Source organism: Siphateles boraxobius, unplaced genomic scaffold, assembly GCF_051911475.1.
Source record: "Siphateles boraxobius isolate OS27281-9 unplaced genomic scaffold, OSU_SipBor_1 3, whole genome shotgun sequence".
Lineage (NCBI taxonomy): Eukaryota > Metazoa > Chordata > Actinopteri > Cypriniformes > Leuciscidae > Siphateles > Siphateles boraxobius.
The window spans coordinates 16,220,306-16,241,282 of NW_027508919.1; the positions used below are offsets into that span (position 1 = coordinate 16,220,306).

Consider the following 20,977-nt stretch of genomic DNA (forward strand, 5'->3'; position numbering starts at 1 on the left):
TGCTTTTTTATTCTCTTTTTTAAAAGCTATAGAACACTTGTCACATCGTACAGCAGTTTTGACATTTAATGCAACATTGTGAAATGTAAATGCTGGGAGAAACACTAACAAGACGTGTTTACATAATATGCTTATTGTTAAAACAACACCCTCCTCATCTTGCAATTGCCTTCATTTTGCTGCCAAAATCTCTTTTGTGGAAATGTCATCAGTTCTCTATTGCATAGCAGAGTGTATAATTTACACAACAGTTAGTTTTAGACATTTAATTTTATTGGTAAAGAATGTCAGTTTGTGCGTTAGTGGTGGGGATTTCTAGGAGATTTCTACAGTTTACATGTGCCAGTAGGTGGCGTGTGACTTTATCTGAAATTACGTAATACACTCTAGTGACAAATATTCAAAGTGTACTGTGACAAATCGAACACTTAACAGTTCCAAACTATTTGAAATATGACATCAGGCTTTACAAATAGACACACACAAGGAATTATGATGAAAGTACTGAATTGACGTTATAAGGCATTTTCTCTAATTCAAGAAGTGCTGGTCAGCCAGGTAACCCCACCCCTTCCGATACATAACACATGGGTGGAGCTTAAAAAACTAGCTCCTCCTCGCTAGACGTCCAGCGAGGAGCGGATGCAATTTGGGCCTAATGTGATAACCCAGAGCCGTTGAAATTTTTATTTAACAGCTCTGACCAAATCAACAACTCTATCCCAATTAGATGTTCCGAGAGGAGCTGAAAGTCATTTGACTCTGCAGTGAGTAACACTTAAAATTCCACACTTCTTCGTTTTTTTCCGGTTAAATAGACCCTTTTCACATTTCCGGGTTTCTCAGAAGCGGTTCCCATTTGCAAAATAAAAATTCCACAGGCGTGTTTTCACAACTTTCAAAAAGAGTTAAAAAAAAAGAGTAGTGAGAAAATATAAAGATGTAAAATTTACCGTCACTCCCACACCCGCTGTAAGCACCACCACAGTTGCGTTAACTGACTACTTTTTGTGATTTGATGCAAAGGTAATAAAATTCTAAGTTTAGTGTTATAAATGTAGCTATATACATTAAAAAAAAATGGAAATATAAAAAACTTTGCAGGATTTAGGATGCTGATGTTAAAACGCGTCATGAATCGCAGTCTGAAAAAGGTCTGCTGCAGACATCCAAGTGGAATAGTCCTACACTTTGTCTTGTTGCACTTTTCACTGATTATTCACATTAAATAATACAAAAAATTTTGTGATTACTTCTAAAATAATTTTACTTATTACTGATTCATTCAAAACACTGATTCATTCAGGAATGACGCCACTGTACTAAACTGAATTCGGGCGTGAATAGTTGATTACTGTCAAATTAGACTGCATGAGTAATGAGATGTTTGAAATGTAGGCCTAGACATCCAGTTCATGAAATCAGTAAATAATAACTCTGTGAATTATTAAATTATATTATTAAATTATTAAATAATGAAAACACCATGAAACAACATTGGGGGCCTTGTCTCAGTTCAAGGGTCTCATTTTATTTTTATTTATTTTCTTCAAAATAAAAACGATATATTTTACCCGATACATTCAACCCTGAGGTAAGTTTGTTTATTTTTCTGTCACTTACAGCGTGGAAAACACATTTTCAATTAGGAAATTAGCAAACATTCACAGACCTAATTTGTTTGGTATTATTTTGTTATACCAACCTCAAGAAATAAGATAATTGAACAGCAGCGCCACCGTCCCTCCGAATGCAGAAGAGTTTCAAGTCCTACTCCGACTAGTGGAAGAAATTTGTGCTGAGCTCAGCTGTTGTTACGCCAGTCTCTGGAAGGCTGCGTGGGCTTCACTGCTTGAGACTAAACTCTGTCAAGAGTTAGTTATCCGAACGATTGCTTTGGAAATAGCTGATTTTTTCTCAAGTAAAGATCTACTTTCAACATTTATTTTTATATTTCCATCTGACAGCCAATGCAATGATGACATTTATTACTCTTTTTGTTGAATTGTGCATCATTTATCAGACTCTGGGTGATATCACTGAAGGTGAGAGATCTTTATTTTCTCTTTCTATACGAAACAATAATCGTCACTGGACTGAGTTGTTTTGTACATGCCTTGAGCTTTCTCAACCTGTATTTCGTTCGTTAAGCAGCAATGGTTTAAATGAAGAACAGCTGTGATTTTGTTTTCCTTTGCATTTGACTTGGACTATCAGGTCTTACTGGAGAAATGGAGCGGTTATTTGCCGCAGTTTTTAGGAACGAATTAATTCGATAGTATATGTAGGCTAAATTGTCAAAATAAATAACTTTTAAAAGTTAATTATGTGTTGTTGCCGTTCTCGTTTTCCCACTAGCAATTGATTAGCAAAGCCCCAATGCCTTTCAATTGCACAATAGATTTCTGGAGTCTGAATCATAATGATTCAGACTCCATAGTGAAATAAATTTAGACGTAGTTTGGTCTAATGAGCTGTTTGAACAAAACATAGGCATAAACATACTTTGGTTCATCCATTAAGTGTTTAATGTAGTCAGAAACATATGATTAACATGTTCACTATTTGATGTATGATGTCCATACCTTCTAAGCAGTTGTAATTATAACCCAGTGACCCAGTAAATGACTGAGTGTGAGCTCACCATCTGTGACAGGGCCCTAATTTGACCTATTAAAGGAAGAACTTTAAGTCACCTATGGGTTGATTGTCCCACTGTGGGGGCAAAAAAGTACCAAAACATACATAAATCAAACTCTTATGTTATTACATGTTTACTGATTAACCGAAACAAATGGCATGCTCATAAATATGTATTGTCATTTTGCATATTTACATAGGCCTATTTATTTTATGTGATTAAAAGTGGGTCATGTGAGTAAGGTTTGGCTTTCTGCACAGTTACAAATAGTTTGTGAAAATGAGAACAACTTTTTCCTCACAAATTAGGAAAAATAAATTGTGAGGGCCAATACATAATGTTTTCCAGTTAGGGTAAAGCGGACTGGGTATTGACAAATGTTGAGTCACAGTCTTGGTATGATACAACTTTTTAGACTGTAGACAGCTGCAGTCAGTCTCCATGAATATGAATTCTACATTTATATATTTGACAATGTATTTAAAGTCTGGCCATCTGTTCAGGACTCCAGGGTGTTTTCTCTATGGCCCAAGACTCTGGGATAAGCTCCAGCATCCCGGTGCCTGTACATAGGACAAGCAGTTTGGAAATTGGATGGATGGATATTTAAAATGAGATCCCTCTAGGCCTGGCAACAACTTTGCATACTATTATCCTCTTTCCATATGCATCATTGGCTTAGATTCAGTTTTTCTTTTGCTCAGACATGTCTCAATTTTTACCATAAAGAATAAAATGGTGATTTGAAGGGATCAGAGAGATTTTGAACTACTTATTGAGTAGCCTACTTGTTATTGGTTGCAAGAATACATACCATAACTCAATTATCCATCCATTTTCTATATGCTTGTTCTAGGTACGGTCACTGTAGTCTTTCCTGGCGTGCCTTGGGCCAAAGGCAGGGAAAGACCCTAGACAGGTGGCCAACTCAATAATTGAATATTACACTTAAGAGGTAATAACTACCTTCTTGCAGAGTTCTCACAGTCATGGATAACCTGGAAATATGTGGGAATTTTTAAACTTTTTCATACATGGATGGCAGGGCTCGACGTTCAGCCTGTACATCAGTCATTTACTTTTCTGAATACAAAAAGTTACTTTTCTGGGAAAACAAAAAGGATTTGTGTGTGTGGAGTAAATGTAATTTTATTCTGAAGCAATATTCTTATCAGTGTTCTATCAGTTCTTACTTACTTAAATCAGTATATTTGTGATATTTGCCTCCATAAATTGTTTACAGGGCATTTTTTTACCTTTTATAAAGGGATTTATTTTTTTAAGTGTGTCACCTTTTATATCAAATTCTGACATTTTATTGATAAATTATATTGATAAAACCAAGTGGAATCAGTATAAAGAATATCCATCTTTCCCTGCAGAGGAAACACAAAAGCTGGTTAGAAGAAGAAGCAAAATACAGCAGTATGTTTCGGTTTCTGTGAGTTTCTTTGCATCTGTGCTTGCATTCATTTGTTTTGGTTTCTCCTCAAGAATCTCATACAGATACAGCTTGCGCAAGCTTCAACTGGAGCGAACTTGTTATTGTCAATATATTATCTATTACCAATCACGTGTACACATTGAATGTAATAAAATTAGAATCATATTTGCCCAAAAAGTTCCGGTGGTTCCCTAGCAGAGAAGCATTAATGTCGAGCACTGCATGGATATATATACTCAGCCACTCCAGTGTTTACTAAAACTTTGGTATTTGGAATATAGCTGAAATAAAATAAAATAATAAATTAAAGGTAAACAGGGATATTTTTTTATAAAAATGACAAACAACAAAATTACTAAAAGCAAAATTAAAATGAAAGTTGAAAATATACAAATAAAAGCTAATTTAAAATATCAACAAAATACTATAATAGTATACATGTAAATACTAAAGTACTAAAATAACACTGAGCCCCTCCAAACTATGTTTGTCATAGAAAGTAAGACAATCTGTATAAAATGACTTCCAAAAATCCTAATCCAGTAATCAGACTTGGAAACCCTGAATTGGCTGAATCTAGAGTTTTCTGTGCGGAGAGAGCCACAACTTTTGGCAAACATGTTTTTGGCAATGGTTGAAACAGTTATGTCCTAGATTTCAGTTGATGCTGATAGATACATACTGTACAGTATTTTACTTTGGTTGCTTCTAGGGCTGCAACTAACGATTATTTTGATAATCGATTAATCGGACGATTATTTTTTCGATTAATCGATTAATCGGATAGAAATTAAATTAGATTTTTTTTATTATAACTAAATAAAACCGTAAATCAGGGTATTTATGTGTAAAAGTGTATTTTAAAAAGTGCAAAAGCCACACATTGAGTTTTACTAATATCAATATTTGCATTGTTTTTAATGATAATTGCTGATGGCAAGTTGACAAACATGATTATTGTTAAAAAAATGATATCCAACATATTATGTTTTAACACAATTTTTGTTAAAACAAATTTACACAGACATGTTGTTCAGATGTGAATATCTGAACTAAAAACAAACTAAAAACATCTAAAATATATAATTCATTTAATTTTTATTTAAAATTAATTATATATAAGGAATATAAGGATAAAGAATATAATATATATTATATATAATATATAAAAGAATAATATAAGGATAAATTGATTAAATACATATAGAAAGACTGAAAACAATTGTGTGAACGTAGAGCCGCAGTAGATCGCGTTTGAAAAACAATTAAAACTTAGTAGACAAATGCTATAAAAAGAGAACGGAATGGAGGTAACGTTACCCAGCAAGCTAACAGGCTTGAGTAAAGGACAGGAGAAATTATGCATTAGTGCACAAGCATTCGCTGAAAACCACTGAGTACAGTGACTAAAAAACAATATTTTACTGCTGCTGTTATTAACAGCCTTTATATTTAGTTCTTCTCTTTGTAAAGACCGTTTTAATTTAACCTATTTCTGCGGTAGCGCTATTTTAATCCATCACTTACGTTGCGAGCGAACTGATTGCGCAACCTGATGCTCGAGACAAAATACAGACATCCCAAGATCCCGGAAGTCCCGGGAGTCTCCCGCATATTGATTGCGGCTCCCTGATGCCCGCGAATTAGTTCAAACTCCTGAAATCTAGAGCGCGCATGCGAGATATAAGAGACTGCTCCAAACCGTGTAGCGCGCGCGCTCGGCAGAGCGCCTGAGGGAGAGAGACCTTGCGTGTGTGTGCGTACCAGTAAACGCTCCCCGTGACGTAAGCAGACCAACTAATCGATAATGACATTCGTTGACAACGATTTTCATAATCGATTATAATCGATTTTATCGATTAGTTGTTGCAGCCCTAGTTGCTTCTCAGTATATATATTTTTTCCCTGTAATTAGCTTATTTTTAGGGAATGCAGTTATAGACAAAAAAAAGTTCCCCCAAGAGTTTTAAAGGTTGTATGTGAAACCCGGAAAAAAAAGTGTGTGAGAGGAAAGAATGATGATGGCGGATGTGGTGCATGGAAAGAAAAACAGGGGTGGTCGGGATCTTTGTCTGTAGCGCTGGGACTGCGGGATACTGATGATGCAGCTGATTTGATGCTGTGATCATGTGCCTGCCAATATTTTGACTCAATCTTTTGGAAGGTGACTTTTTGAAAATGTTTAGAGATCAAAATCTAGTTTTACTTTAGGTTTTATTTTATGTTTGCTCTCAGGCTCAACGTCTGCCTACCATGACACCAATAAAGTTGTGCATGAGGACGAGACTTACTACACCCCTCAGCTGGACTACAAACGTAAGTACTGTCACAAATGAAACAGTATGACTAATAGTGAAATGCTACAGTTACTTTAAAACATTTTCTTTGGGCCATCAGATCCACAGTGGTGCCATACACTTAAGCTATCCAGCGGGGAAGTGTCCTGTTCTTCCCCTCGAGGCGGGCGCTACCAAAGCTCGCTTGGAACTCGTTGTTTGTTCTCCTGTGATCGAGGATATAAGCGGCTGGGGCGATCATCTGTGCAGTGCATGCCCAATCGCCGCTGGTCTGGAACCGCTGTCTGTAGAAGTAAGTAGCCTACTTTAAAGGTGTCAAAATAATTGTACCACAGAAACTAGTCCTTTAATTCAGAAAAAAAACATGTATTAGGCAGCTGCTGCAGAGTACTTGTCTAAATCTGTCCTTTCTTGCACCGTGTGTTTATATTATGTCTGAATCTCTCAGAGGTGCGTTGTCATGTTCTGCCTCTGATTGACCACGGTATGTACAGTTGCACCCGTGGTTTTGTGGTAGACTCCAGGTGTGACTATACCTGCTATGAAGGCTACCAGATTGAGGGAGATCGCTACCGTATGTGCCAAGAAGAGGGGAAATGGAGCGGTGCAGAACCGACGTGTGCAGGTACAGTAAAGTCATCTATTTGAAAATCTAGTCTAATTTATTTAGTTTCCAAATGCCATTATTTAGGCCAATTTCTCCAGTTCTCCCAAACCAGAGAGAAGATGTTGTAATATTTAATAAAAATTGCATTGTTTCAGATCATGACCCCCCCAAACTGAAATGTCCTTTGTCCAGAGTGAAGGTTGCAGAACCAGGAAAACTAACTGCCATGGTTTCCTGGGAGCGTCCTGTTGCTAAGGATACAGCTGACAGAACACTACAGTATGTGTATCACATTTTATGAAAGCCATCCAACTACCTCTACTGTATGTTAAATAGGCTACCTATAAATTACCTTTTTATCATCCCTCATCAGGGTCTTGCGAAATGGACTGGAGTCTGGGTCCAACTTTCCAGAAGGAATACATGTGATTCGATATAAAGCCTACGACCAGGCTCGCAACACAGCGACTTGCAAGTTTAATGTGCATGTTGAAGGTAAAGCCAGCATAGAACTTTGATTTGCTTCTATTTCACAGTGTTAAAGGCACAGTTAACTTAAAAATTAAAATTGCCTCATCATTTAATCACACTCATGTTGTTTTTCTTCTGTGGAACAAAAATAATGGACCTCACTGACTTTCATTATATGGGCAAAAAGCATATACATTTTTCTAAATTTTTGCTCCACAGAGGAAAAAGTCATGAAAAATTATGACAAAATTTTCATTTTTGGGTGAACTATCCATTTAATTATAATCAATAATTCTTTATTAAAATACGATTAGAAAAAGTAAAAACAGTGGTAAATTCCCTAAAGTGAAATATTCTTTCCCTCAGTGAGAAGATGTCCAAAGCTAAAGCCACCTATGCATGGCTACCTGATATGCTCATCTGATGGCAATAATTATGGGGCTGTATGTGAATACCATTGTGATCCTGGCTTTGAAAGGACAGGTTTTGCGACACGTGTTTGTCAGCTCAACCGCAGCTGGTCCGATGAGGCTGCTCGGTGTGTATGTGAGTATGTGATTTAGAAAAGCATATATAAATTCAAATAGTAAAATAAAACACATGCATACACACACACACACACACACACAAGCGTATACATACCTACCCCAAACATTTGAATGGTAGTGTAGATTTTATTTATTTAAAAAAAAATCATGTTGTGATTCAAGTTATATTTCATTGCATAGTGATTGAAATTACATATTAAATATTTGATTGTAAAACATTTTTCTCCAAGTATGTGAAATGTTTGCTTTTTCTTGTAGTAATGGAGATAAAAACAGACGTCAGGTCTGCTGGTGCTCTGCTTGACCAGTTTTATGAGAAGAGAAAGCTTCTTGTTGTATCTACTCCAGATAATGCTAACCAGAACTACAGGCTTCAGAACATTATGCTACAGGTAATATAGATACTTCTTTCACTCTTACAAACAATCACAGGAAAGAAGAGTGTACAACTATATGATTTTTGGAATGTTCTGAGACAGAAGGCTGAGTGTGGTCTGGATCTGCGACATGTGACCGTGATTGAGCTGTTAGGAACTCCACCTCGGGCAGTGGGGCGCATCAAAGAACAACGTCTAGAGCCTGAGGTCATAGAGGGTCTTAGGTAACTCACTAACTACAGCAGTGTTACCATTATATTTAACTATTGTATTTGGAACTGCAATATTACAAGAAAGTCAACATGGAATTCGGAATGCACTGATCATGATTTTTCATGGCCGATTTTTTTTTAAGCAAATTTATTTCTCATTTATTTACTCTATTACAGTCCAAGCTAGCTTTGTACAAAAAATATCTTCAGCCATTTGAAATTAGAGGTAACCACTGCATTTTAATAATCTAAACAAAGAGTCTACACACGTAACATGAGCAGTTGTTTTTTATTTAAATTGGATTATATAATTTCAAGATTTAAAGCAAAAACAGAATGGTCCGACTTCAGATTTGTGAGATTATGCTACATAAAACACCTGCACCAAACAAAAACAGCAAATTCTCTCTGTCAGTAGGTGGTGCTTATGGAACAGCAGAGACATAGCGTTTCCTTGGTTACCGCTGTACACAAAGCAGTGCTGCACTTATACACACTACTCAGTTTAATAGGATTATATGGAGATTGAGGAAAAGATAATGCCATCAACTTTTCTGAAGATACAATCATATAAACCTCCACCCCAAATTCAATATTTGTATTTTTCTTCCAATATTTCGAGCATCACAAACAGTGAGCTTGCTGTGCCTGGTACTCTTTGCGTCCGTCTTCAGCAAGTCCCGTCTCTGGCCTGTGTAATACTTCCACACAGATTACATTTTGGCAAATTATTGCAATGCAATTTACACTATCCAGTCAATTCCCAGTTGATGCAATCAAGATCACATTATATGTTTTGTCATTGAATATCCTGTTTCAAATAAAATGGGGTGCAAACTGGATTTCATGCTAACTTAATGTTCCGGCAGAGACATGTTGGCCAGTCTAATTTCTATTTAAGACCTGGTCTTATTTTTATACAAACCACATGACAGTCTTGCAAAAGACACTTTCCCAGGTTTCGCATCAACAGTGACTATATACTGAAGGAAATCATTTTGCTGATGCTCTGTACTATGAATGTATCCTTCCAATCTAAAAGAGGTAAATGTTTGTTTTTTGTATGAAACAGACAGGCACTGCATATCTCGACAGCCTATTTCACCATGGTGTTGCTGGATGAATACGGTGTGGATCGGGAGCGCTTTGTTAACCCCACCACCTCTGATGAGCTCTACTCGTATGTAGAGGAGTACCTCCTCACTGAGGAGGAGCGAGAGAGACTGGAGATGAATAGGGACTTCTGTGACTGACCTCGGTCTGATCAACTCCAGATCTACGTGGGGGGGGGGGGGGGGGGGCTTGGTGATGTTGTGGGTGGGAGTTTTTCTTATTGTGGTTGGTCATCAGGATGCATGCACCCCCTGAGCCTGTTTCCTAGACAAATAGTCATTTGAAACCACATTGAAGCCATTATTAATAGAGAATCACAGCTGGAAATGTGATTTAATATGGAACAGGTTTTAATCTGCAAGTGGGAAAACTGCCAGGCAGGGTGGCAAAAGATACACGCATTCTGAGGAAAAATAATTTTAACCATCTATAATCGAGTGCACAGCACACAATGCGGATTCTTAAAAATATTTAATATTTATTAAATGCAAGTATTTCTATGTAGCTACTAAAAATAATGTGCTCACGGAGTAAATCAGCATTATGTCATTGAAATACATTGTGTTAAAATAGGTGAAACTTTTTGGGCCATACATCAAGTGCACATTTAAAACCAAAGTGTTATTCAAATAAAACATTTACTGTGTCCAAAGGTTCATTTTTAAGAACAGCATTCAAATGATGTTGTATTTGAAAACATCCATTCAGCTGCAATATTTATAGGAAATAAATACAATTAACATATACACACTGCATATTTGCACAATCATTATTTTTGAACTGCCTTGCATGTTTAAAATATAAAAGATGCACTACCCTAAAAAGTCTTTAAAATATTACAGGGATGCACAGCTGTAACAGAAGTACACAAGCTTTGTGGAATGTGTAAACCTCTGTCCTGATAATGGCTTGGGGGGGGATTGCACAATGGCCTTACTTGGCTTTTCCCATGGATGAGCGCAGTGGAAGAGTGCCCTCTGCCCAAGAGTCGGGATACTGCATCATCTTTCTCCACAGCAAGATCTCCTCCCCTGTGGAGTTTGTCACCCACTCTTCATTTCCTTCCTTGAAAGCCGCTGTGCAAACATCAGTTTCAGATTAATTGAATATTTGTATTCAGCAAAGATATTTTTCTTCAATTGATCAAAAGTTATAAAAATTTTTTTTAAAATAAATTACAATTTGTATATTCTATTCTTACAAAATATTTCAATTTTGAATAAATGCTGTTCTTTTGAACTTTCTATTTAAGGAATCCAGAGAAAGATCATCATGGTGTCCACAAAAATATTAAGCGGCACAACTGTTTTCAACATTGATAAGAATAAGAAAAGTTTCTTGAGCACCAAATCAACATATTAGAATGATTTCTGAAGGATATTGTGAAAATGAAGACTGGAGTAATGAAGCTGAAAATTTTGCTTTGCAATTACAGGAAAAAATATATAGCATTTTAAAATACATTTAAAACAGAAAAGAGTTAATTTTTACTGTATTTTTGATCAAATAAATGAAGCCTTATTGAAAATTAGAGCCTTCTTTCAAAAATATTAACTTATTATGGCAGACTTTTGTATGGCAGTGTATACATATCAACTCAAGTTTTATTAATATCAATAAAAATTGACTGAAAAGAAAAAAAAAACCTGGATGGTGTAACAGGGATACTTCTTAATTTGGTGTCTGCAATTGGTGAATCCAAGAATTTAATCAAAGTAAAAGGCCTCTGTATTGATTTCAACTCAATGAATATGAACAACAGATTCTCCTACCTGCTCCCAAGCTGAGGCGAACTCCTCCCAGGAAGTCGTTGCTGGACAGGGTCTCTCTGTCCCAGAGAGTGAGCTCCAGACACATGTCCTTCAGCTGCTCCAGACTCAGATCTTTGTACACAAATGTGTGGTTGTAGTTTGGGTTCTTTGTCTTCTTCACAACCGGAGTCTTCTTCTTTGAGGAAGACTTGCTCTTTGATGGCAGCAGATACCTGAGGGGCAGAATTATTGTAAAAAATAAACAAAAACAAATAAGTCCTTTTAAATTGGGTAGAGAGAATGAAACAGATGTTTGCAGACCCTTTCACAAAGGAATCACATGTGCCTCCAGCTTTCATGGCTGTCAGATTTTTGGCCTCTTTGATCAATACATGCAGCTCAGCACCGTCTGCGGGTTTGGTCTTTTTCCCTTTATTGAAGAAAAGAGGTATAATTTAGTATGTAACACTAGCTAAAGATTTTAATAGATATGTTAACTGTATGTGTCCTCACCTTTTCCATTAGAGTCTTCTGTATGTGTCTTATTTGCTGTGACATATTTAAGTGAAATCACCAGCTCTCCTTTGTATTGGTCGAATGGAGATGATGCTAAATGGGCAGCTGCCTATGAAGACACGCAGGAAAAAATGTAAAGGGAATATGAAACAAAACAATTTGAGAGCAGTGTCATTTCTGTGGCATCAAAATAACCATATAAGTGTATTACCTTTCCTCTAAGAGCCATACACTCTACAACTGCCGAGTCAATGTCATGGCTATCCAGTGGTACCTCCACCTCACCCAGAAAGGCATTGTGGCCAAAACGGTCATAGTGCCAAACAGAGAGTTGTAGTGTGCGAGTCATCAACTGGGTGCGGCTGATGGAATACTAACACAAACAAGCATGACAGCTTGTCAAGATGAAATGTTTTTTTAAAGTAAGAGGTTGCCATGATGGAGCTTTAGCCAGTTTGTTTAATCTGTTTGAGTGAACTGCACATGTTGTTTACTCTAGATTAAAATAAGGCAAGCATAAGAACTAATATTTGTCACATTGTGACTCCCTGATAAGTGTACTTATCTTCTGTGTCAATATCAAGCCCACTCGAAACTAGACGTTAGTGTGCAGTGTTGTAATTACCTGCCATTAAAGCATTACATATAGACTTAAGTGTTACTCAGTGGTATCAGTTTCTGATAGTGTTTCTTGTTCCAAGCCATGAAAAATTTTTATTTTAGGGAGTTTAGTTTTGCTGTAATCAGTCTATTTAAAATTATACTTTTTAAAAAAAATTAATACCTTCAGTGTTTCCTTAAAACTGGGGTTGATGTTATGTTTGATGGAAGTTTTCTTCTTGCTCTTGTCTGGGAGGAGGTAAGCCTTGACGTATCTGTGGAAAGGAATCAACCAATTCGGGGGGAGTTTAGCAGACTTCTAAACTGAGTGATTTTTTCGCTCTGTAATGTGGAAACCCAATGGCATGATTCACGGGTGGAAACTTATTAATCTTGGAAGGCAGTCAAGAACTGAGACCCTCTTAAGAAATTCTTGCATAGCCTGTGGAAGCCCACTTACGGGTTGCACTTCTTTTTTTCTGCATCAGCAAAAGCCAGCCCTTTACATTCATGGACCACAATAGACAGGCTCTGGCTGGACTCATCGTAGCTGAGAGAGAAGACAATATCTCCACTCACTTCCACACGGTCATAGTCTCCTGCTTCACTGTACACACTCATCATACTGCCTAGAGTGCTCTGTGGAATAAGAAAGAGAAATAAAGCTGCCCAGCACATTCAAGTGTCTAATATTTCATTTGATTTAGTTTGTACATAAGACAAATTTAAACTATAAATAAACAGCACTTTATCTTGATTAATGCAAGGTTATTATTTTAATTATTATTGATAATTTATTTTAAAATGTAATATAATATTCATACTTAAAATAATATTTAAATTAAGGTAGATTACCCTTGAGCCTCCCAGACTTCCCAAGCTTTTACCAAATTTCTGCCTGTGTATATTCACCAAGTTATCAATATCTTCCTCCTCCTCCTCATCTTCCTCCTGATGAAACAATTAGATTGAAGATGTGAAGAATACAGTGCAAATATTTTAAATGGTTTGAACTTTATTCTTAATTAACTCACAGCATTAAGGCCAGGAACGGACTTGCTTCTATCTCTCATAGATGGCGCAGCGCTTTCTGTTCCATCTTCATGTAAATCAAGTGTGGAGGCTGGTTTAATATCTATGAGAAAACAGTGTTTGAATTTAAAAGCCAGAGTGGAAAAATAAATGTATACTACCCTTCAAAAGTTTAGGGTCAATAAGATTTTGTAATGTTTTTGAAAGAAGTCTCTTATGCTCAACAAGGCGGAGTTTATTTAATCATAAATACAGCTAAAACTGTAATATTGTGAAATAGTATACTTTAAAATAACCGTAATGTAATTTATTCCTGTGATGGCCAAGCAGAATTTTCAGCATCAGTATATTTTTTCAGGTTTGATGAAAGTAAGTTGAAAACTACAGCATTTATTTGAAATAGAAATCTTTTGTAAAATTACAACTGTCTTTGCTGTCACTTTAAATTATTATTCAAATCTATTTTTTTTTAACTGACCCCAGACTTTTGAAAAGTATTTTATACTCAAAATATAACCTTACCTGACAGTTTGTGCACTCTTCTGACACTTTTCTTGAAAAGCCCATCCACGTCACGCAAAGAGTCAGAGCAGGAATTCATGTGATGAATTAATGAGGCCTTATTTTGTTGGGATGATGGTGGAAAATGCACGGGAATAGGTGACACATAAGCAGAATTAGGACAGAGAAAGCACATGGCTAAACTGGGTAGGTAAAGTATGAATAAACACTTACTGTCTCAGTGGTAAAGAGGCTGTCACTGTTACTGGGGGCCATCAGGATGGACACAGCAGAGCCTGTGGGACTAGTCTTGGCTGTCAGTTCCTCTTTTCTAGAAGCAAATCAGAGGCTTGCATCACACTGCTACATCACAAGTCATGGATCTCTATGCCTCTGACTAAGATCTTACCTCAGCATTGAGGGGGTACTGTGGGAGGATTCATTCTCAGTGCGACTGCTGCCCAGACTGGCTTTTTCTATTGATTCTGTGTCGCTACGTTGTTGCTCTCGCACATCAAGTCCCTCATAAGCCTCAAGAGGTGAGCTGAGAGAAAGAAACAGGGTCAAGTACAGATGCTAGACAGAGCTGGCATCCTAATAAATCACATTCAAACACCTCAACCACTGTGATACTGACATCAGAAGGTTAGAGGAATAGTACACTCTCAAATAAAAATAGAATTTTTAGTTACTCATCCTAACACTATTACAAACTGATATGTTTTTATTTTTTCTGTAGACACAAAAAATATTTCTTCCTTTCAGTGTTTATGGTGACCGTCAAGCTCCAAAAAGCACCATAAAAGTGGTCTATATGACTCATGCGATATTAAAGGGGCATTCGGCAACCATAGCTATTTCTTCGCTGATTTTCACTTATGTTGTCGCATGTTTTCTCAACGAGCTCCCTCTACAGCTGTGAGGCGTATATTTCACAACAATGTCGTAAAAAAAAACTCGCTTGCGGCCCCTCCTCCCCCTTTCTAACGCTGCTCGTGTGCATTTGTTATTATCGGAGACGGCCAACTTTATCGTGTGGAGCTATGTCTACCGAGGTGGGTAATACATCATACACATTGAGGGCGGCGTGTGTGTTTATGTCGAATTGCCATTAAGCAGTTTGTGTTTCTCGCTTCTCACGAGACTTCCTATTTCCAACTTACCGGGACGTTAGTCCTCATGTTTCAAGGTTGGTTTTCCGCCTGGGAACGTCGGGGAAAGTCACCATTCTCACCAGAACAGGTTATTAAACCATCCAAATGATTTCTAAACAGTTTAATTAAGCTGAAATAGTTGCCGAATGCCCCTTTAACTGATAAGTTCTCAAATCAAACAGGTTGTACATAGATATTATCACATGCATTTGTTTTTGTGTGTCACGTAACCAAATACCTCTGTGTTTCTTATTTTAACAAAAAAATAATGGTCAAATTGATCCCAAACACAATTTTTTTAAGTAAAACTCCACTGGAGCTTGACAGCCAGTGGAGACTTGTACAGAAAAGATCTATTTGAAGTATCTCTACAATGTATTGTGTGTGTATGTGTGTGGGAGGGGGAGGGGGGTATACTATACTATACTATATAGTACTATATATAGTATAATATACTATATATAGTATATTATACTATATATAAATGCCAATATCGGAAATCTTTGACCTTATAGTGACATGTGTTGGCCCCTGTGAGAGAAACAGCTTATGAATCATACCAAGTGATGTTTTTTGAAATGTAAAAATGCAGAAAGTTTTCTGTGAGGGTTGTGATTAGGAGTAGGTTAGAGTTATGGGACAGAATGTACAGTTTGTACAGTATAAAAATAATTATCTATAGAAAGTCCCCATAAAACATGAAAACCCAATGTGTGTGTTACAGAAAAAATAACAGCATTCGGGTTTGTAATTATATAAGAATGAATCATTAATACATAATGTCACAGAAGTACTGAAGAGAGAATTGGAAAATAGTAAATATTTTTTATGAGATTGTAAATATTTAAAAAAAATAGTATAAACATGAGACTGTATAAATAGTGCTGATGACGACACACCTCTTATTTGCTAGCGCGACGTCCTTTAGTCTTGGTTTGGGCACAGGTACAGCTTGGCTGGAATTCAAGTCAGTTCTGTTTAACAGCATTTCCCCAGCTGTCTCTTTCTTTTTAACTAGAACAGAGAGATGTAAATTTCAAAATGGGGAAGTAAAGGGGTGTATAATGATTAATCTCAAAACACTGCCAGCCATTATTCTCTAAAGTAAACCAGATAATTAGCCCTCTCTCTTTTCCTCTTTCTGAACAAAGACAACAAAAATTTACTTTCCACCCTTTATAAAAACAAAAAAGAGTAGGTTCACATTGCTCAATATGAATATCTGGCATCTGCTTCCTGTACTCACTCAGAGGCCTCTTCCTGAGGGAAACTCGGACTAAGTCATGTCCAGGAGCTGCAGAGAAGCGGTTAACCCTCTCGTCATAGAACCAGTCTCCGGTGCTCATCTTCAGATCTCTGCGAGAGAGAGAGGAAAAAAAAAACACAGAAAAAGTTCTGTTGAACATTAACGTTTTCCATTAAGCATTTTCCAGTCTAATGTGCCTCTTAATGACAGGGTTTTTTAAATGGACTGAGGCCAAAGAGAAGGATGCTGGGAGGCATGGGGTACACACTCACATCTCTTTGGCACACACTGTGCACACCCAAGATCCGTTGGGTCGATCTGATTGGCATTTTCTGCAAACCTGATGTTTGCATACTCTGCATTGGCCACCGTTGCTGGTCAGAAGGCCCATGGGCTCTTGGCAGCGGCCACAGCTGCGTTCACTGTATTTCCCACTGCCGCGCTTCGCACCCTTTCTTCTGGTGTCCAGCAACTCGGATTTCAGCTTCCTAAGAGTACACAAATTAAGAATTATTTGCCTGACCAACATCCTTTCCATGAATAGAGTACAAAATAGACTCCAATTTCTGATGTTTGTGATTTTATTTTTCTAGCAATACACATTAAATAAACATAAAAAATAAGCTATATTAATTCAGATATAAATATCTGTTTTTACTAGTCTTTGCTGTAGCCTTTGATCAATTTAATGTCCTTGCTGAATAAAAGTATTCATACTGACAAACGTTTTAAATGTTGAAAAAAAAAAGATTCGTTACAAAAACAACAACAATGTAGTCAATCAATAGTGGATATTTTAAGACCAGAAGATTATGTATTGCTATTTAAAAATATATGTTTATTTTTTTTTATTCTGTCTATTTTAAATCAATAGTTTTATTTTAGTCCGCATTTCAAGAACAGGGCTGATTCTTGATGAGGCAACAGTGACACTCACTTCACACGCAGCTCCTCAAAGCGCCTGAGCTCCTCATCCCGCCGAAGGACCTCCAGTATGAATTCTTGCTCCGAGTCGGTCAGGAAGGACACATTGATCTCCATGTTCTGCACCATCCTCAGAGTCAAGCCCTGCTTCTAAGGAATAGTAAAAAAAAAAGACTCTGTATGCATTAAGTCAACAGAATATATTATGTCAACACAAATGCAAATTACAGAAACTTGTAGAACCACCTGCAACAATTTACTAAGAAACATAACAGTGTTGCAAATAAATAGAAGCTCACCCAACTGAGAATAGGACATTTTCTTTTCAGAGATGAAGATAACAGACTAATATATACAGGTCCTTCTCAAAAAATTAGCATATTGTGATAAAGTTCATTATTTTCCATAATGTAATGATAAAAATTAAACTTTCATATATTTTAGATTCATTGCACACCAACCGAAAAATTTGAGGGCTTTTATTGTTTTAATACTGATGATTTTGACATACAGCTCATGAAAACCCAAAAAATTTGGGTCTTAAACAATTTGCATATTTCATCCGACCAATAAAAGAAGTGTTTTTAATACAAAAAAAGTCAACCTTCAAATAATTATGTTCAGTTATGCACTCAATACTTGGTCGGGAATCCTTTTGCAGAAATGACTGCTTCAATGCGGCGTGGCATGGAGGCGATCAGCCTGTGGCACTGCTGAGGTGTTATGGAGGCCCAGGATGCTTCGATAGCAGCCTTAAGCTCATCCAGAGTGTTGGGTCTTGCGTCTCTCAACTTTCTCTTCACAATATCCCACAGATTCTCTATGGGGTTCAGGTCAGGAGAGTTGGCAGGCCAATTGAGCACAGTAATACCATGGTCAGTAAACCATTTACCAGTGGTTTTGGCACTGTGTGCAGGTGCCAGGTCGTGCTGAAAAATGAAATCTTCATCTCCATAAAGCTTTTCAGCAGATGGAAGCATGAAGTGCTCCAAAATCTCCTGATAGCTAGCTGCATTGACCCTGCCCTTGATAAAACACAGTGGACCAACACCAGCAGCTGACATGGCACCCCAGACCATCACTGACTGTGGGTACTTGACACTGGACTTCAGGCATTATGGCATTTCCTTCTCCCCAGTCTTCCTTCAGACTCTGGCACCTTGATTTCCGAATGACATGCAAAATTTGCTTTCATCCGAAAAAAGTACTTTGGACCACTGAGCAACAGTCCAGTGCTGCTTCTCTGTAGCCCAGGTCAGGCGCTTCTGCCGCTGTTTCTGGTTCAAAAGTGGCTTGACCTGGGGAATGCGGCACCTGTAGCCCATTTCCTGCACACGCCTGTGCACTGTGGCTCTGGATGTTTCTATTCCAGACTCAGTCCACTGCTTCCGCAGGTCCCCCAAGGTCTGGAATCGGTCCTTCTCCACAATCTTCTTCAGGGTCCGGTCACCTCTTCTCGTTGTGCAGCGTTTTTTGCCACACTTTTTCCTTCCCACAGACTTCCCACTGAGGTGCCTTGATACAGCACTCTGGGAACAGCCTATTTGTTCAGAAATTTCTTTCTGTGTCTTACCCTCTTGCTTGAGGGTGTCAATGATGGCCTTCTGGACAGCAGTCAGGTCGGCAGTCTTACCCATGATTGCGGTTTTGAGTAATGAAACAGGCTGGGAGTTTTTAAAAGCCTCAGGAATCTTTTGCAGGTGTTTAGAGTTAATTAGTTGAGACAGGAATTTTGGGTTTTCATGAGCTGTGTGCCAAAATCATCAGTATTAAAACAATAAAAGACCTGAAATATTTCAGTTGGTGTGCAATGAATCTAAAATATATGAAAGTTTAATTTTTATTATTACATTATGGAAAATAATGAACTTTATCACAATATGCTATTTTTTTGAGAAGGACCTGTATAATGAGAGAGTTACACAAATAAAGAATGCCCTGCTGTTTGTAAAAAGGGAAGAGACCTAGACGGACACGGGACAGAACTGACAAATAAAGGGAGTGACCTTTCTCAGTGCCTTCGCACAGTGTCTGTCAGTGTCAGTGTGTCAGAGGCTCTTCAACACCTCTCTGCAGGAGCTGAGTAATTAAACAAGCACAAGGACACACTGTGACATGCTGCTCAACATGCAAATTAGTTGGTTACCAATGAGCCAATATCACAACAGGGAAGCAGAGATATTCCTATCCCTGTATCTACCACATAAATCAAGTATAAGCATATTAACATTATTAAATCCTTTTTTTATTTTAAAGCCAAGCAAATGTATTTATTTTGCTTCTCACCATGTACTTACTGAAAGGACAAAAATAATTCTCTGGAGGGAAGACATGGCCTGAGAGCATGAGAACCTTGTTTTGATTTGTCACTGGTAAAATTATGGACAGCAAATCAATAAATTTTATGTTGTTTGAGATTAAATAGCTTAAGGCTACCCCAGTGTGGGAAAAGGGGCCCAAGCACTGGAATGTCATCAGGAAAAGAGGAAAACAACATGCAGTCAGCTTATCACCAGAGTTACCACCCTTTAAGGACACAACCATGGGTGGAGATCTTTAGCAAACCTTTTTATAAATTAGGTACTCATGATGATTATTACTCGAAAGCACCCAAGAGCCTTGTTAATGCCTTTTGAGCTTAACTGGTGAGAAAAGTGTGGAAAAAAAACAAAAACAATAACCATCAATTACAACTGGGTTGGGTTGGTCTGAATCCAAAACAAATTACCCTCTGTGGCTAACTTTTTTCCTCATTCTTTAAGAGTTTGAGGAAAATAGATAAATGGTTATAACGCTATTAATGGAAACTTCCTCCAGCTATAACGTTACTGATAAAGATCAGCTAGGCTGCGTTTCCCAAAAACATTGTAAGTCTAAGTTGATCGTACAACCAATGCTTTTGGAAAACGCAGCCCTGAAGGATTTCTGGTGCTCTAACACATGTAACACACACAAAAACATTAACTTACATTCACTTAACTAAATAATCCAACATTACACGTACAAAGAGTCCGATATTAAAAAGAACGTTGTTAAAACAAACAAGTAGGAAAATAAAATACAAATGTTACCACACTATAAGATCTGCATATAAGAGGGGGAAAGGATAAAATAAACATCGTTCGTGACAATATCAACAACTGAAAAACTCTCGTTGTATCTTATAGGGAAGTGTTATTCTAAGGTAGAATATTAACAAAAGGTGTAATACAGTTTGTCGCAATCTATAACATCTCTAGCAAAATCTTTTCGAACGTGCGTTTCAAAATTGCACTTACCAATGGCGCAGGATTTTCCCACACTCTTTCTCTCGTTTCCTTCTCCGTGCGAGCTCACTGACTTCCAGCTTTGCCAAACGTCGCGTCCCGGAACAAAAGTTTTCAGTCACTGCAGCCTTGCGCGTCAGAGAAACTGGAAAACCATGCAACAGGTGCGCGTCCACGATGTGCGCAGACGTCAGCATGGAGTCCATGGACAAAAATCACATATTCGTGAGCGAGGTTATTCGGTGTTTTAAGATTTTAAAATCGGACCTGAAATTAT

The 20,977-nt window shown here is 37.4% G+C and overlaps 2 protein-coding genes across 7 annotated transcripts; one reads left to right on the forward strand and one right to left on the reverse strand.

The window, feature by feature from the left end:
* The first annotated feature begins 1,810 nt into the window (after positions 1-1,810).
* srpx2 (sushi-repeat containing protein X-linked 2) lies at positions 1,811-10,463 on the forward strand. The gene is made up of 10 exons (XM_077247984.1): positions 1,811-2,045; positions 6,321-6,401; positions 6,483-6,674; positions 6,831-7,007; positions 7,145-7,268; positions 7,363-7,484; positions 7,827-8,006; positions 8,267-8,400; positions 8,488-8,609; positions 9,670-10,463. The coding sequence occupies exons 1-10, from the start codon at positions 1,976-1,978 to the stop codon at positions 9,848-9,850; spliced, it is 1,383 nt and encodes a 460-aa protein (XP_077104099.1). The 5' UTR covers positions 1,811-1,975; the 3' UTR covers positions 9,851-10,463.
* sytl4 (synaptotagmin-like 4) lies at positions 8,868-20,862 on the reverse strand. Of its 6 annotated transcripts, none has more exons than XM_077247980.1 (19): positions 20,713-20,828; positions 19,441-19,513; positions 17,448-17,584; positions 16,783-16,998; positions 16,511-16,620; positions 16,164-16,278; positions 14,520-14,654; positions 14,345-14,441; positions 14,132-14,228; positions 13,612-13,712; positions 13,433-13,528; positions 13,038-13,216; positions 12,762-12,852; positions 12,189-12,350; positions 11,975-12,086; positions 11,783-11,891; positions 11,483-11,694; positions 10,648-10,786; positions 8,868-9,974 (listed from the first exon to the last, which is right to left on the reverse strand). In XM_077247980.1, the coding sequence occupies exons 3-19, from the start codon at positions 17,561-17,563 to the stop codon at positions 9,944-9,946; spliced, it is 2,118 nt and encodes a 705-aa protein (XP_077104095.1). In that variant the 5' UTR covers positions 17,564-17,584; positions 19,441-19,513; positions 20,713-20,828; the 3' UTR covers positions 8,868-9,943. The 6 variants fall into 6 exon arrangements, with proteins under 6 accessions (XP_077104095.1, XP_077104094.1, XP_077104093.1 ...); XM_077247978.1 differs by having other exon boundaries at positions 9,124-9,288; XM_077247979.1 differs by lacking the exon at positions 19,441-19,513 and having other exon boundaries at positions 20,713-20,862.
* Between the last annotated feature and the right edge of the window lie 115 nt (positions 20,863-20,977).